This window comes from Phragmites australis, chromosome 3 (assembly GCF_958298935.1).
Source record: "Phragmites australis chromosome 3, lpPhrAust1.1, whole genome shotgun sequence".
In the NCBI taxonomy this organism is placed as follows: domain Eukaryota; kingdom Viridiplantae; phylum Streptophyta; class Magnoliopsida; order Poales; family Poaceae; genus Phragmites; species Phragmites australis.
The window spans coordinates 9,067,314-9,083,357 of NC_084923.1; the positions used below are offsets into that span (position 1 = coordinate 9,067,314).

The 16,044-nt window shown below is 43.1% G+C and overlaps 2 protein-coding genes across 2 annotated transcripts; one reads left to right on the top strand and one right to left on the bottom strand.

Annotated features, from left to right (window-relative positions):
* The first annotated feature begins 4,187 nt into the window (after positions 1–4,187).
* LOC133911977 (uncharacterized) lies at positions 4,188–6,265 on the top strand. Its single transcript, XM_062354494.1, has 2 exons — positions 4,188–4,875; positions 5,971–6,265. The coding sequence occupies exons 1-2, from the start codon at positions 4,302–4,304 to the stop codon at positions 6,165–6,167; spliced, it is 771 nt and encodes a 256-aa protein (XP_062210478.1). The 5' UTR covers positions 4,188–4,301; the 3' UTR covers positions 6,168–6,265.
* Positions 6,266–7,387: 1,122 nt separating this feature from the next.
* LOC133911978 (uncharacterized) lies at positions 7,388–14,423 on the bottom strand. Its single transcript, XM_062354495.1, has 8 exons — positions 14,033–14,423; positions 12,361–12,702; positions 11,862–12,121; positions 11,321–11,462; positions 10,809–11,180; positions 10,563–10,694; positions 9,622–9,750; positions 7,388–9,537 (listed from the first exon to the last, which is right to left on the bottom strand). The coding sequence occupies exons 1-8, from the start codon at positions 14,111–14,113 to the stop codon at positions 7,513–7,515; spliced, it is 3,483 nt and encodes a 1,160-aa protein (XP_062210479.1). The 5' UTR covers positions 14,114–14,423; the 3' UTR covers positions 7,388–7,512.
* Between the last annotated feature and the right edge of the window lie 1,621 nt (positions 14,424–16,044).

Consider the following 16,044-nt stretch of genomic DNA (forward strand, 5'->3'; position numbering starts at 1 on the left):
GCAGATGTCAAATGTATCAGCCAACTATCAGGATAATGACATAAGTCTCACAACTGAATTTTCAGGTGAAAAGCATGGTTGCACTAGTGATGTCTCAGATTCAGGGTTAACCAAATAACATGTGAGCTTTGGACAATGCAGGCCGGTGAAACGCTGCCAGTTTTAACAAAAAGATAATACCTTATCACATCGATACATTAAAGTCAGCTGCCCAAATTAAATTATCAATCAAGCCCTTGCTCTGACTCTACATCTTTAGCTCCCGAGAGCACTGCAGAAGTTCTCGCCACTGGTTCTTGATTAACAGAAATAAAACTGGGGGCAGCTTGAACAGTGGTCTGTCTCCATCCAATCGACCAATGTACGCCATTCCGAGAGAGTATCCAAGAGCTCGAGCAACTGGAACAGCAACCGCGCTGCCAACCTGCATATATCCACGTTCAATAGCAACAAGGATAAAACAATCAGACTTCATAGCGTAAATAACGAACTGCCCCGTATGTCCAGATGTGAACATGCTAGAGAAACTTCTGCTTTATAGGGCCAAACAGCCTGTAAAATAACCTGCAAAACAGCCTGTAAAATAACCTGCAATAGTCAGGAAAACCTTACAATCTTGCATTTTCCCGGATGGTCAGAACTCGAGCTTGGCTGGGATGCAAAATAACCTGCAAAAGTACATCCACATTCAATAGCAACAAATACCAGCGAGAAACCAAGTAAAGATGTGATTTGATTTGTTTGATGAGTTATTAATAATGTTGATCTTGAGTAAAACTTGGTTGGTATAGGTGTGCTTATACATGATTTTGTTTATAGCTAACCATTGTTAGAAAGTACAATGGAGTTAGTGTGAGTTGAAGGAAAATTACCTCACCGAATCATCCGGTGCTTAGGATTTTGCACTTACCGAATTGTTCGGTGTTAAGATGAAAGGGGCACCAAAAAATTTCAAGTAGAAAGAAAAATGGGAGTAGTGCACCAGATAATCCAGTGAGGGCAAGTGACGTTACCGGACTAATTCTTGTAGAGAGGATACAGAAACGAGTCAGGTGGAGATGAAGGCACCGGATGGTCCAGCCTTATGCACACCGGACTATACACCAGACAAATTCTTGCAGAGAGGTTGCAAATGAGAGTATGGTGCATGTAAACTGACTGGATAATTCGGCGATGGACATAAATTCACCAGAGCATCTCACCAGAGTTTTTCTTGCATAGAACAAATTTCGTATGTGCAAATGAAGTTGAACTCACTGGATGATCCCGTGTTTCGGAGCAGAACACACCGAAACATTCGGTGTTCATGATTTCTGCACGATGTGCTTTCATTTGAGGATTTTTGTTTTGAGCTAACCTGGAGATAGTTTTAGAGTGGGAGAAACATGTTTTCTTGTTTTATGGTGTGCAGATGATGGATGCAACTTGGCGGTTGACGGCGGGATGATCAAGGCCAAGCAAGAGGCTTGATGCCGGATGACTAAGAAGACCGGATGGAGTCAATGGTAATCTTAACTGTACACGTAGAGGTCAAGCAAAGCATGGATAGAGAAGGATGAAGACAGCGTGTTGACGAAGCCAAGCGAAGAGGATACCAGTGCAAGTGACAAAGCGACCTAAGGGATTGGAAGCGAGAGAGACTTGCTGGCGGTCAAGATCGCAAGACGGAGTACACGCGTCGACACCGAAGCACCTGCTTGAGGCAAAGCAAGTGACGGCTAGTCACACTTTGAAAAAAAGTGTACTAGGGTTTCACGGTTTGGCCACAAAACTGCGGGATGATAGAGGGTCACGTGGCATCATCACAAAGCTTGCATCAAGGCAAAATTAAGTTGCAAAGAAGCCATGAACGTTCGATGGACGAGCGAAAAATAGACCAAAATACCCTGGTGGTAGGTAGGTGTGCATTACCAGTAATTGATATTTTGGAACAAGAAAACTTAAGGGCGAAGGCACATCCCTAGGCATATAAATAGAGGGGTGTGGCTATAGAGAGATTGAGCCAGCCATTTTGAGAGCCTAGTGATAGGTTTTAGAGGAGATGAGGTGATAGGCTTAGTCTTTCTAATTGGTTAGAGCTTTTGTGAGAGAAACAACTTTATAATCCGTCTAAAATAGGGCTGATCTCTTTGAGTAATGAAGATTATGTTTTTGCATATGCTTGAATTTCACTCTTTCTAGTCTATCTCTATTGATTCTCTTGCAAGTTTGCAAGTTTTCCTTTTTCCGATTGTGATTTTCGTTTTCCTTTTGAGCTGCAGTTTTTTCACCTTTGTGAAATAAATTTTCTTGTTGCTAGAGGAATAAACATTCATATGCTCATGTATTTGAGAGGGTCTTAAATCCCCTTGCCTCTAGATTATCAACTTGGAGAGTTGCTTCTTTCGATGACTATCTTTTTGCTTTGTTCTTCATTCAAGATTCAAGTTTTTTGCACAAAGACACATAAAATGGTATTGAATAGAACCTATGGTTCATATTTCATCTGTGGAGTTATGTTGGCTTAGAACTTTCTTTCTTGATTTGTCTTTCTAATATTTATGCTTCCGTTTGTGTATTTTTGAGAAACGTTAGGTGAACAAGGAGTAGGTCATCTATTTCACAAGAAATCTGTATGCACCTATTCACCCCCTCTAGTCACATATCTCAGTCCTATAATTAGTATTAGAGCTGGTTTGATCACTTATTGATCGTAACCGGCTTTGTGATCCTTAGACGACATGGAGAGAAATAGGAAGATTCTGCTATTTGATGGTCATGATTTTTCGTACTAGAAAGTGCGCATGTAGGCTTATCTTCTAAGCAAAGAAAGTGCAATATAGGAAGTGATTGATTCCAATTATGAGATCCCTGCTGCTCGCACGACTCAGGTTCAAATCGAACAGTACGAGGCCAATAATATGGCCTGTAATATTTTGTTCACTAGCCTGAGTTAGAATGAGTTTGGTAGGGTTCACCACCTCTGTACTGCCCGGAAGATCTAGAATACTCTGAGTATATTCCATGAAGGCACTAATCAAATTAAGGTTAGACGCCAAAACACTTACAATACCAAATGTTTGTGTAAGGGCCCAGTGAATCTTTGGATGCTATGTTTGCTCGTTTTGATGGAATTATGAGCAATCTTAGATCCACTCGTGTTTTGCTCTACTCTGACCATGAGAGAGCGATTAAGCTTCTTTATGCTCTTGACCATAGCATATGGGAAGTTAAGATCTCAAGCATTGAAGAGTCACCAAGTTACGACACATTAACTTACGATGAACTCTTTAGCAAGCTCAAGTCTATCGAGATAGCCAAAGCGGCTCGGATAGACCTCAAAATTCCTTGTCTCAAAACATGGCGTTGGTTTCCGAACCTAACGGTGGCAATTAGGCTAGAGCTAGCTATTCTTGTGCTAACACCTCACCGAGTGGTTTTACTTTGTTTTCCTTGATTTCTATCACAGAGGAGCAGGTGGATGCACTGGATGATGAGGAACTTGCTCTCACTGTGAAGAAGTTCATCCGCTTTTACAACAATAGAATAGACTGGAGGAGAGGGGGCTCTCGTGCTTGTTTTGAGTATGATAATGTCACTCACTTCAAAATGGATTGCCCCAAGCTCAAGAAGAGGGAGGATCGTGACTACGACTCTGACAAGCACAAGAAAAAGAATAAGAAGCCCTTCTTTAAGAAGAACCACGATAAGATGGGTAAGAAGGCGATCAAGGTCGCTTCTAGGGCATTCGTGGTGGCTCCCAACAACATCGACATCTCTTTAAGCGAGGAGGAGAGCTCGAAAGAGGAACCACAAGTGAAGAATAAGAAAAAGGCTAAAGACTTCTTTGGCCTCTGTTTCATAGCGGGCAACAATAACGACAGCGACTCCGACCTTGATCCTACCGAGATATTACCTTTCTACTACTAGCTTTCCATCCAAATCGATACTTTGAATAATTCTCTCATTAATCAGGATAGATTACTTACGAAAGTTGTGCGTGAGTTGAAAGAGCTTATGTCTAAATATAGGTCTGTTTTTTCTGAGCTTGAGTTGCTTAGGTGCAGGGCGGTAAGAGGTGGAGGTGCCACCGTGGTATTTTTACGGCACTCTAAAAAGACTGCAGCTCTTTTATTGTAAATCTTGCATCAGGATTCTATTTATTTAAATATTTAATAGAAAATATATATATAAAAACTCCACTTTTGCTGTCCCGGCACACGAAATCTATCGTGCCAACTCTACAACGCTGCCGCTGGCGCCGCCTGGAGCTTCCACCTTGACCTCCCATCCTCCGGCCGCCACCGCCCAAACCGGCCCCCATGGCCGCCACCTCCACCGCCCTCTCCCTCGCCTTCTCCTCTCTCCTCCGCCCAACCCCCAGAACCGGTCCCCAACCCCAGCCGCGACCCTCGAACCCCAAACTCCCTAAACCCCTCCGCCTCAGCCTCGCCTCGGCGGCCGCGGCACCCCGCCTCGCCGCCGTACCCGACGGCGTCGCCATCGCCGATGTTGTGGAGAAGGACTGGACCTTCCTCGACTCTCCGTCCACGCACCTCCAGCGCGCGCTCGCCGCGGGGGCGCTCACGCCGGCGTCTCGGGTGCTGGCCGTGACGCCCACGGCGTCCTTCGTGGGTGCGCTCCTCGCATCCTCGCCCTGCGAGCTCCTGGTGGCTGCGCACGAGTCGCTGTACGTGTTGGCTGGGGTCAAGGAGGCTCACGACGAGGTGAGGTGCTTCCACCTGGAGGGTGGGGGCGGGGGCAGGGGCGGCGGCGTGGTGGAGGCTGTGCCAGAGAGGTTCGATGACTTCGACGCCGTGTTCGTGTGCTACTTCCCCGGGATGGGGATCTCCGCCGCGGCGCTCCTCAAATCGCTTACCAAGAGGTGCTCCAAAGGTGAGACCTGCTGTAATGGTTGTAACGGTGCCTTATCCTTGCTTATCTCCGTTGTTTCAGTGGACTGAGACTGAAGGCTTATTAGACCGTGCATTTAGTTTGCTGATTTGGTCAATTGTAGCTGGGTGATCTCAATTAGCTCTACCTAGATGAAGGTTTATTATGTGAACCAACCAATGTGTTGCTGTTCACTGCTTTTGATTTGGCGAAACCGCGAAACTGGTGGGTTTGAGTGGTCAGATTGTCTTTTGTCACCAGTGTTGCTCTAGATACTCTGTTTCCTTACCATATACTTGAACTACCTGGATAATTTTAAAGTGTTGATACAATATCCTACACTGCATGTACAACTTGTTTGAATGGTTAATCTCTCCGTGTTGATTTGGTTAGTAGGAGAAATAGTGAAACAAAACAGATATATGACTCTTGCAGTTCAGTGCAGTTGTGATATACAGACAATTGTCTTCTCATTGGGGTGTGCTCCTTAATGTTGCTACTTTCTAGGCTTGTTTTGACGACTGGTACTAGATTTCTTGCTGATGCTTGATACGAAGGTGTTCATTCCACTTTAGAGACTCATGGTGCCTATTGGTCAAGTTTAATACCTACTCCTATTAACTTAGTCTTGTGCTCCAAAGGCAACTTGGAGTTTTCTTTAGGAGTTTAGGTGATCGTTGTATTTATTAGGTGGTATCCAGATCAGAAATTATCTTGAAATTCAATCAGATATCAATAAATGCCATTATTGTTAGTTCAATTAATATTTAGTTGTCCCTGATTTATGTCATATTGTGCCTCGCCTCGTCTCTAGCATTTCAGCCGCACACAAGGCACCAAGTGTAGAAGCCTTGACTAATAATAATAAAATCTGTCAACTCTCATCAGGCTTGATGAGCCTCTAGTTCAGGAAAATAGCAGGCATGTGTCAGGGCTCTGTAGCCTGTAGGTTATTGAGCTCGTAAAAAAAACAGGGCTTAATTTTTAAACTGAGGTTTTACTGTGAGTGCATCATATTAGTATTTCTGATTACATATGCAAAAACTTTTTTTTGTGTTCAATTTTAGAACTTGAGCCACTGTTTTGCTTTTTACCTAGGTGCAAGAGTTGTCATCTTCTTAGATCAAGGCAGGGAGAATTTGGAGCAGCACCGGAGAGAGCATCCTGATGTTGTAACATCTGATTTGCCCAGTAGGTCCTCGCTGGAGAATGCTGCATCCGGGAACAAGTATGAAATAGCAGAGTTTGCTGATGACCCTAGCTTGTACCTTGCTGTTTTGCAATTTCAAGGATGAGTTTTTTTTTTAACATTTGTAAAACAAATTGTAATTGCCTGTAATGGCTACTTTGTCGGTAGCTTATATATACTCCTCTTTGGCCGGTTTGTTTAGAACTTTTGGCGCTCCATTCAATGTTTTGAGATCTACCGAAGCACCCAGGCATCTCTTGAGCATATAATAGTTGATATCCACTTTGGATATTGGTTCATGTGTTTTGCATTTAAAATTGAACTTCGGGCACTTGATTGGAGTAGAGGGATCGTAGACTTGTTGAGTTACGTCGTCACAATAGGTTCCACAAATTGTTGAATCAAGTATTTTGAATGGTTGAGCGCACATGAAATACAACAATTTATAAACCTAGATCACTCATATGGATAAATAGAATAAAAATAGAAAAAAAAAACAGTCTTTCGAGTAAGCCTCATGCGTTTTCCAAGAATTCTCAAAGCTGAAAACTCCATAAAAAAACATACGTAGAAGTTCTAAAATTTTTTGAAAAATTTATCATCCATAGTTGATGTCATATCATGGCTCTATACAAAATTGACAATTTTTGTATCTCGCAGAAGGGGTTGAGTTAGGTCTTGAAATTTTGTGTGGAGCCGTAATATGGCACCAACTATGGATGACAAAGTTTTCAAAATTTTCGGGAACCTTTAAGTATGGTTTTTGAGTGTTTTCAAGTTTCTAACTTTGAGCCGGTTTTCACCCGATAGGCTCCCTTGCAAGAAATCCTCGCACGACCGACATATAGGACCTCCCTCCGACAGGCCGAGTCGCCTCTCCCCTCCCCACGGATGACCCTCCGAACCACTGTGTTCCGTTCCCGTGCTTGGTAGCTATGTTCTCATCACTAGAGCTTGTAAAATAGTTGCAGGTATTATGCACTATTTAGTATATACTGACAGTTTAACACCCTTTCTTTCTCAGTTTGCAGTCATTCAATTCGCTTATCTGCTGAAGGAGCTGGCAGAATTTCGTGAGTTTGCTACTCAGAATTTCGGACAAAATCTCGTGGAGGGATTGCGTCCGTGGGTTGGGCTGGACAAGGTGAAGGAAACCGTCGGCTCCGGGGCCTGTACTTAGAAATACGCCTTCGATCTCGGCCCATATAAATCAGGACAAAATACACTAGCCCCAACAGGGCCCAAGAACTCTCTCAACACATAATTTCTCAGGACTCAGGAGTAGATCATGAACCAAGAAATAGGAAGAAAAATGTAACAGAGGTATACAGATGAAAAAGGAAAATCTCAACATCTTTTATTTCATTCAGAGAACACAAATCACTCAGCAAGTACAGCTATAAACATGAGCAGCAGCAATGAAAGAGAGCAGGTCTATCACAGCCTTTTATCTACATGAACGAAAATACACCGCTATCTTTCGAGGAGAACAGGTTATACTCCTTCACATCTGTCTGTTCCCCCGAGCAAACCTGAGCTTGAACCTGAGTCAATGGCGTCCTTTCCGCCAATTCTCCTGTCTTATCATCTATGGATGACGGTGGGACAGGCGAAGCTATTGGCAGGTTGAATTGGAACAAAGAGAAGGACGCATCGGCGTCCTGTAATTTCTTCTTGTCTTCTGGGAGATCCTTCAGGCTCAACGGCTTCAACTTAGAAGGGTGCATTTCTAGATTCATGGCTCTATGGGGATGAGCAGAAATCTGCTGAGCCCCATTCTGACAAGGCGGTGGAGGAGGCATGACTCTGAAGCTTGCTGCAGCCTTGTGAATGGGCACTGGAGGCATATGACTAAAGGCTGATGCCGGGTAAGGATTTACATTGCTGTACTGTACCGGATAATCAACAAATTGGTTCCCTGGCACTCCAAATACGAGTGGACTAGAATATAAGTGGGAAGGCCGGGCATACTGGAAGTTTCCATTTGTTGGAGCAGCCCAAGAATGGTTGTGAAGCCCCATTGTTGCTGACGAATGTGGAGGTACATGCATGCTTCGATGATGCAGCAGCTGATCCTGGAAAGGGGATATACCGAATCCAAATCTGTCATTATGAGCTGGGCGTGTAGCTTTTGGTTGGTATTCTCTGAAACCGTTTCCTGCACATGTCTCAAGTAAAGACCGTGAAGCAGTTCTTAATGGTGGAGTATCTAGGGCGCTGTTAATTCTGTCGGGAGATTCCTCTGAGTCAGATGAAGATGAATCTGGATTTTGAGCGCAAGAGGTCGTACTGCTCATGGTGCTTTCTCTATCCCCCTCAGTCATACATGAAGATGAGCTATCAGAACTGGCGGAGTTCGTCATCGGCTCTTCGTCATGCTTGGAACCTTCATCATTTGTCGAGTAGCACTTATGTTTATTCACCACAAGAGTTACATCACAAGAAGCATCTTGATTTCTCTCACTTGTTTCACATGGCTGATCTGTTTCTGATATATAAATATCCCTGGAACTTTCAGAATTCAGAGGCAGCGGTTCACATCGGTCACCAAGCTTTTGACATCCACTGGTATCACAGTCCACTGGTTTCAGTGGATCGACATTGCAAATTGATCCTGAAGCTTTAGTTGTGTTGTCTAAGTTAGTCTTCTTTCGAGCATTCATTGGCTCCCACACTTGCTTTGGAATTACATTTTTCTTTGAAACTATAAAGCTATCCAATGGATAACATCTACGGTACTGCACCCTAGGCTTCTCACCTCCTATTGTTCTTGCCATCTTCATCTCCCTACCAGACCTAACGGTTGACACAAAACAGTTGTCCATATCTCTGTAGTCTTCCTGATGGCCACAGCTACAAGAATTGCACACATGCCTATCTCTTGTTCTATTATTTGTAGTAGATACTGCGTTACAAGCTCCATCACTATTTCTTGTCCTTTCCCTTGACTGCCACTGTAAATCACCATTTTTTTCAGATTCATCTAGGCAGTAGTCATCATACCAACCGGACTGATCTTGAGGAAAATCCTTTCTTGACCTTGGACTTCGTCTAGAAAATTTTGATTGCTCTAATGTGCCAAGGTCACTGCTACCCGTTAGACAAACTTCTGTCACTGCATTGCAGTGGACGTTATTTTGTCCATTAATTTCTCCACACGAAGAAGAATGATCGGTACGTCTGTCAGGAGAGCAGAGATCCGAAACTTCAACGTTATCTTCCTCTTCACTAGCTGAATGTCTTGGGTTGAGAGTATTTGTTGAATCATTATTAGTAGATGTTGAAGAGTTGCTTAGAGATGACGATGAAATACCATCTGGCGATTTTGATACAACTAGTCTTTTCCCCTTATCATTTCCCTTTTCTTTCAGCCTTTCTTTTCTCCTGTGCTTCTTTTCTCTCTCTTTTGTTCTCCTCTTCAGCCTACGCTCTTGTTCTTCACGCTTTTCTTTCTCCTCTTCCTCAAGAAGCTTATTCTGCAAGAAGAGCACCCACAAAATTGATGTTCACCAAATATGAACGAGTCAACCTTTTCGTTTATCTAGAAGTATAATATGTACCTGCTTTTCCAACGTAATAATTTCTTTGCATGCTACATGAACTCGTTCTTCCAAAAGTTTTAGTGCAAGAGACATAAAAACACTATGTGCATTTTGCCTTGCTGTACCTTCTCTGAAGGCCTTCTCAACCTGCAAAGAAACCAATATTTAGCTCTCTTGGAGTATGGATGTTTGAATTTTTGAAGAAATCTGGACAAGTCCTGAGTAGTTGCTGTTGATTACAGTAATTCACTAATAGTTTTACAAAAAAATGAGCATGTCCATAAGCCATGCAATGCAGAAGTTAGAAAATATGTTAACCTCAATCAGGACTAAAGTGACAATCAATCCTATCGTAGGATGAAGAAGAGCAGTGGTATAAGTACAAAGTTTTTTTACGGACCGTTTACAAACAATCATGGGGAACCCAACATCTTAAAGCCGTTTGCAACTAATCAACAAGCAGTTAATGCTATTCCTACTTACACGTTAATGGCAAACGTTAGTACACGGTTAGTCAAGAATATTAAGTAGATATACCATCCTCAGTGAAGAATAGCCAGAAACAAAACAACACAAGGTACCAATCACAAAAAAAAAAACTTCCATTGATAAACTTTAGACAAAGGAGGAATGGTGCCAAAAGAATATTTATTTAACTGAAAAACAATTACATAACTATTTAACAAAATGCCAAATCAGATTAGATACATGGATAGAAGTCTTCACATAGGAATCATAGAAACTGATGAGTGATAATTCTTTCTTAGTAAAGTCAGAATCAGAGGACAACATATCTCAGTGAACTGGAATATGTGAGCTTGAATATACAGCTAAGGCATCTAAATTTGGGAGCTGAGATTCAGGATTAAAAAATACTTATTTTCCTTTCTTTGTGCAGTCAAAATCATTACATCAAGTATTTGATTTTCAATTATTCTTGTGATTTCTTTTGTCAATACCTGTTCTTTGAATATCACTGCAGCGGCATCCAAAAGAAATTCTCTTGCTAGTTCAGGGCTCTTGGCATGCTTCTGTGGATGGGATCCATCACCATCAAGATCGTTTCCATCTGTATCCATGGTATCATCTTCCTGCTCATTTTTTTTCATCGATCAGAATAACAACTTGTAACACCAATAATGAATGCCCTAAGTATGCCTATCTCAGATAAAGATGTAAGCCACCATAAATGGCAAGTGACGTACGTCCTCTTCCTCGGCCTCTTCAGCATGCTCAAAGAAACTTCTGATACTTTCGCCCTTTGTAATCGTCACAAAGCCATCACCCACCACCAACCTGTGGTGGACACATGATTGACCCTTCAAGGCATGTGCTTTTACACACAACTCCGTGTAGTGGCCATCAAGCCTCCAAGCTCTCAGAGTTATGAAGTAGTCCTCAAATTGATCAAGATTAATTCCATTTCTGTGGACTTGGGAATTCATTCCAACATCTTCAAAGCCAAAAACATCAGATTCTCCTTCATCTGTCCCAATAGCCCATTCAAAGTGATGATAAGATCCATCTGCCCATGATAAAGATTGGCGCCAATCAACTATGACAGCATCCTCAAACACCTGCAAATCAGAGAAGCCAAATTTAACTTACATAGGAAGTATAATAAGGTACTGGACAATCAAATGGATATTTTGTTGGTGTTTTTTTCAACGAAAAGAAAATTTTGTTGGTGAAGTGGGTTCTAAGGAGGCACCCGGACCTCACATCGAAAAGCAGTATCTGCAACACAAAACCAACTGGTGCAGCGAGGTTCCCATCGCATGCGCTTTAGTTCCTTCAGCTCTTTGAATTCACGGATAACATTCTTTCGGCACTCTCGGCAAAATCTCTTGCTTTCAAACCTGTAAACAAAATTTCCTCCAAACTGTTAAACGAATCTTACACCAACTTATTGCAGTTGCATGAGAAATCCCGGCGAACAGCAGAGTTGTAGGAAAAGTTATTCCAACATCCAACGGAACTAGATAGAACCAATCAATATATCCTAAAATCATCAGGTTCTTGCCCTATCTGTTTAGATGTAATAACAAAGATTATTTTTCATCGTTTAGTAGCAATTCTCTAAACATTCACATTCCAGTTTTCCATCAATCTCCAGTGCAACTCATAGCACCTGACAAGTACTTGTAAAGTTCCTTGTCTAGACATCTTTCATCTGGTGGATACAATCTTTCAGCTTGTTGTCAACTGATTAGTTAACTTGGTTAATTTTAGTTCATAAGCTGAATGTCTACGCTCACCTGTACATAAGTTTTTCAATGAAATCTTCCTCCTTCATCCGCAGAAGAGATGATCTAGTTTCTTCACCTAGCGCCGACCAGAAATCCACCAGCGTATCACATGAGAGGTGAGCAGTGTGCAGAGCACACATTTCTCTTGTTCCATACCCCCTGCTATAACTAGCCATCCCTTGGCTAATCCATCCTCTGCCACCTGCACCACAGGCATCAGGATAAAGCATTTCCCGTTCCCTTTCTCTTGCTCGTGCATTGTCAAATACCTGATTAAATTCAAATGTCGAATGCATTAGGCTACTAGAGGGTGAAACGAACCTAATCTGAACTAGCACTAAAACTTCATAGTAAACCCCACAGACATGATTTAGTTATTAATTCAGATATAGTAACACAAAGGATCAATATTCCAACATAAAGAAATGGTTATCTATCAAATACTCACCAATACAGAACACAAACAAAAAATAAGGACCTCAAGTTGCCGCAAAATTGCTCCACTTACATTCTGAAGAACCAGTAGTGACTTTGCTTTTATAAAGCAGTCAAGAACTGTAAGGATGCCATCCTTTGTTGTTGAAAGACCTCCCCAAGGATGAACTGATGGGTCCTGAGCCCCATCATGTTCCGCTAGCATAATCCTTGACTCAGCAGTTGTGCTCAGACGACCAATATCTGAAGCTTCTTGCTGCAGTGACTTGCCATACATAACTATTTGTGCGAAACTTTCCAAAAGTAGCCCATTGCATCTTGAGCAGTAGAAATTCTTGCGTGCTTGCTCAATGAGAGTTTGCTTATCCAATTTGAGGAGATCCTGCCGTGCTTGAGGAGGCAAATCATTCCAGAACTGTACAAATTCAATCCACAGCCATAAAACAATCAGTTCCCCTTCAGTAAAGCTATCACGAAAATATCCATAACTTCAATTCCCAATATAAAAGCACAACACTACTTGAATACACATTCTGGTTTCTTTCCAACTAAGAGGAAAGTATCTATTTTAAAGTCACAGAAGAATAACATCCGGTGGGATAGAAAGAAGCAGCTAGACAAGCAGCTTACTTACAGAATAACAACCAATCAGTCCTAATCAAGAGTAATGAAAATTCGCATCTACAAACTCAGACCACGGAGATGGTGCAGCAAGCCAATTGTAAGGACAAATGCAAGCTCATCAAACAACATGGCACAAACCTGGGAGAAGAGTACAGAACATCCGACAATGCCAAAATGTATTAAAGAAAGCAAGTTTAGTTATTAAAGTCCTATCACCAGTTCTATCCAATCTGATTCTACTTGCAGCTATACTAATTTCTATCCTGCTACAAGGGACGGAATACATATCAGGAAGTGCAAAGATTGAAAGAATGGAGACTTCGGGTTGGAGTCGAATGATAATTTTTTTATATGAACATAGATTCATCAGAACTTGATGGAAGCACTTAAATTATACATTCTTCGGCACGAAACAAGTCTTTTGAGGCTATAGTTTGCTCTAACTTCCAACAGTAATTTGCTTTCGTAATTAGAGCCACCATTTCCACATATCAGGTATATTGACAGAGCAGCGCTTTACAGACCACTCGAATTAAACATGACAGGCGTTAAACAAGTACGCTAACTTCCTCATTGCATCTCAAATCAAGAGCATCACTCTGTTCGAAACGAAGTCTGCCACAAAAACAAAACAGTTCAAGCCATCCAACTTTTACATGGAGCAGAATGACCCAGCTTTGTTTTCCCCACGTTCAGATACCAAATCAAAAGTGCAGCCATGCCCGTTACCGTCTATTAGAGCAATGCACTAAGCATTGATGCAAAGGCAGGACAAACGAGCTGCTCAAAAAGTCAAATTAGCATGCATGCTTATCAGAAGCAGCAAGAGTAAAACGATTGAATCCAACCACCAGAATGCACCGCGCAAATGAATCTCAAAGCTCAGGACCAAAAGAAATTCGAGACCAAGCAAAAACCTCCCTTGCCCCTGAGGCCTCGACACTATCTCAAAGCCGCTTTTCGCGACTCTCAATTCACAAGCCGAGACCGACCGATCCAAGCCAGACGCGGGCACCCAGCTCCGTCCCGGATCCGCGGGAGCACCAGCACCGACGCACCGCAATTCCCACCACCCAGATCGAACCCGTCCTAGGACCAAAGCAGCGCGCACGCGACGGTACCTTCTGGAGGCGATCGAACGTGATCTCGTCCCGCCGCCGAGACCAGATCCCCGATCCCGACGCCGACGCAGCCCCCGGCATCACGTCCTTCCCCTGGCCGCCGTATTCAACTCAACCACGTCCTCAGGCCCGTTCCGTCGCGCGCCCAATCCGCCGCCCTTGCCGCAGACGACGACGCGCCCAGCCTTCGGAGGAGGAGGCGGTGGCCGGTGGGGTATCCCGAGCTGAGGCCGGGTCGGATCGGCCGCGGCGGCGGCGGCGGCGGTACGATGGGGTCTCGACGAGGGGAAGCGAGGCGGGGCAAAAGGAGAGGAGGTGGGGGAGAGACGAGAGAGAGTGGAGAAGGATGAAATGAGGGGAGGGAACGCGACGCCGCCGTACAGTTTTTAACCGTCGGGGTTAGGAAGCGGTGGCGGGTGATCCCTGCGGGTTCTGGTGGTTTCGGGATTTCAGGGGAGGTTTTAGGTAAAATTTTGAGTTGCGGTAGTGCGCGTTTTACGTTTGGGCCCTTGTAAAATTAACCTCTTTTGTTTCGACATCCAAAGGCAGCCTAGCGGTGTCCGACAGCCGAATTTTACCGGGAAAATTACTCGTGATAGCTTTCTAACAGAATAAAGTGTCTTCTTCAACTGTTTGTTACCTTTGATGAAGAAATGGTATGGCATGACACGTGAACTGTGGTTTGTTGATTTACAATTCAGTTACGAAATTTCTAACTGTTACATACTATTAGTTGGCCTTTGAAATGAACCGGTTTCCTTTTATAAAGCAATACTGGCATGTATATGTTGATTTGAAAATAGTCTATATATTCGAGTAAAATATGGCAAGGAATAATATTCTCTTTTGAAATACATGTGAAAGATGATGCGTTTTGGCTTAATATGGTAGTGAGCTTGACGGATTAAAAGGGAGACCAGCGAAGGTTTTATATGTAAAGCGATGCTGGCACCTATAAGCAACTTGCATAGCACTTAACAACATGGGCCCAAATTTTTCAATAAAAACTGAACACTTTTTTGTTGTTATAATCATAATTCGTGTATTTGTTTTTAGTTAAAGGTCGAGCTCTATGCATTTAAATTGTAACCAGCCATTCCGAATCATAGAAAGCAATAAATGATAATATGGTACAACCTCTCTTAGTAAATCGGTGTGAATACTGACAAAATACAGATATCAGATTCAGGACTTCTATGAATTTTCTTGCTTGAGCTTTAATGGATGATACTAACATGCATCCAACAATTGGGCCTGACATTTTTTCCCCTCCAAACTCTGATTTATTTTTTTAGGCAATTATGGAAAAGAAAATAAAAGAAAAGGTTAACGAGGACCGGTGAAAAGGAGGAATGGAAAGGCTTGGTCAGATCGGCAGCAAAATCAGTACTACGGGTCTACGGCGGAGTACCCCCCCCCCCTGCCACTCCGGTCCCACCAGACAGTGATGGTACAATCCTCTCGATGGCCTGTAGCCTGGGCCCACGTGTGGCTTTCCGTGCAGGAGCGTGGACGGCGTCCTGCTGAAGCTTCTCTCCAACGCTAGCATCAAGCATACGTTTTTTTATATAATTTGTAGATTTTCGTACATACTCACACCATTAAATATACATACTTATATCACATCTATTAAAGATCTGAGATGTAGAGCTTTAAATAACATATTTCGTTAGGAACGAATATGTCATCTAGCCTGTGATATGTGATGAATAGAAGTTACAAACACAACCACTGCCCATCAAGCATCGGCTTAGTTCTCACATCCGAAGGGTCCTTCTACTGCTACTCGTTTGGTGGTAGCTCGGCCGGCCGGAGCATCGACAAACGTCCGGAAAACTCCGAAGGCCATCATGTCGTCATCGTGGCGGAAAGCCGATATCAGGCGTGGTCACGGCAGGACCAAGGGTGGTGACATCGTTTCGTTAGCGGCACGATATGCGACGGAAGGTCTGATCGACCTCTCTTGCACACACACACACTTCTGTTGGCAGATCGATCTCTATCTCCGTGTC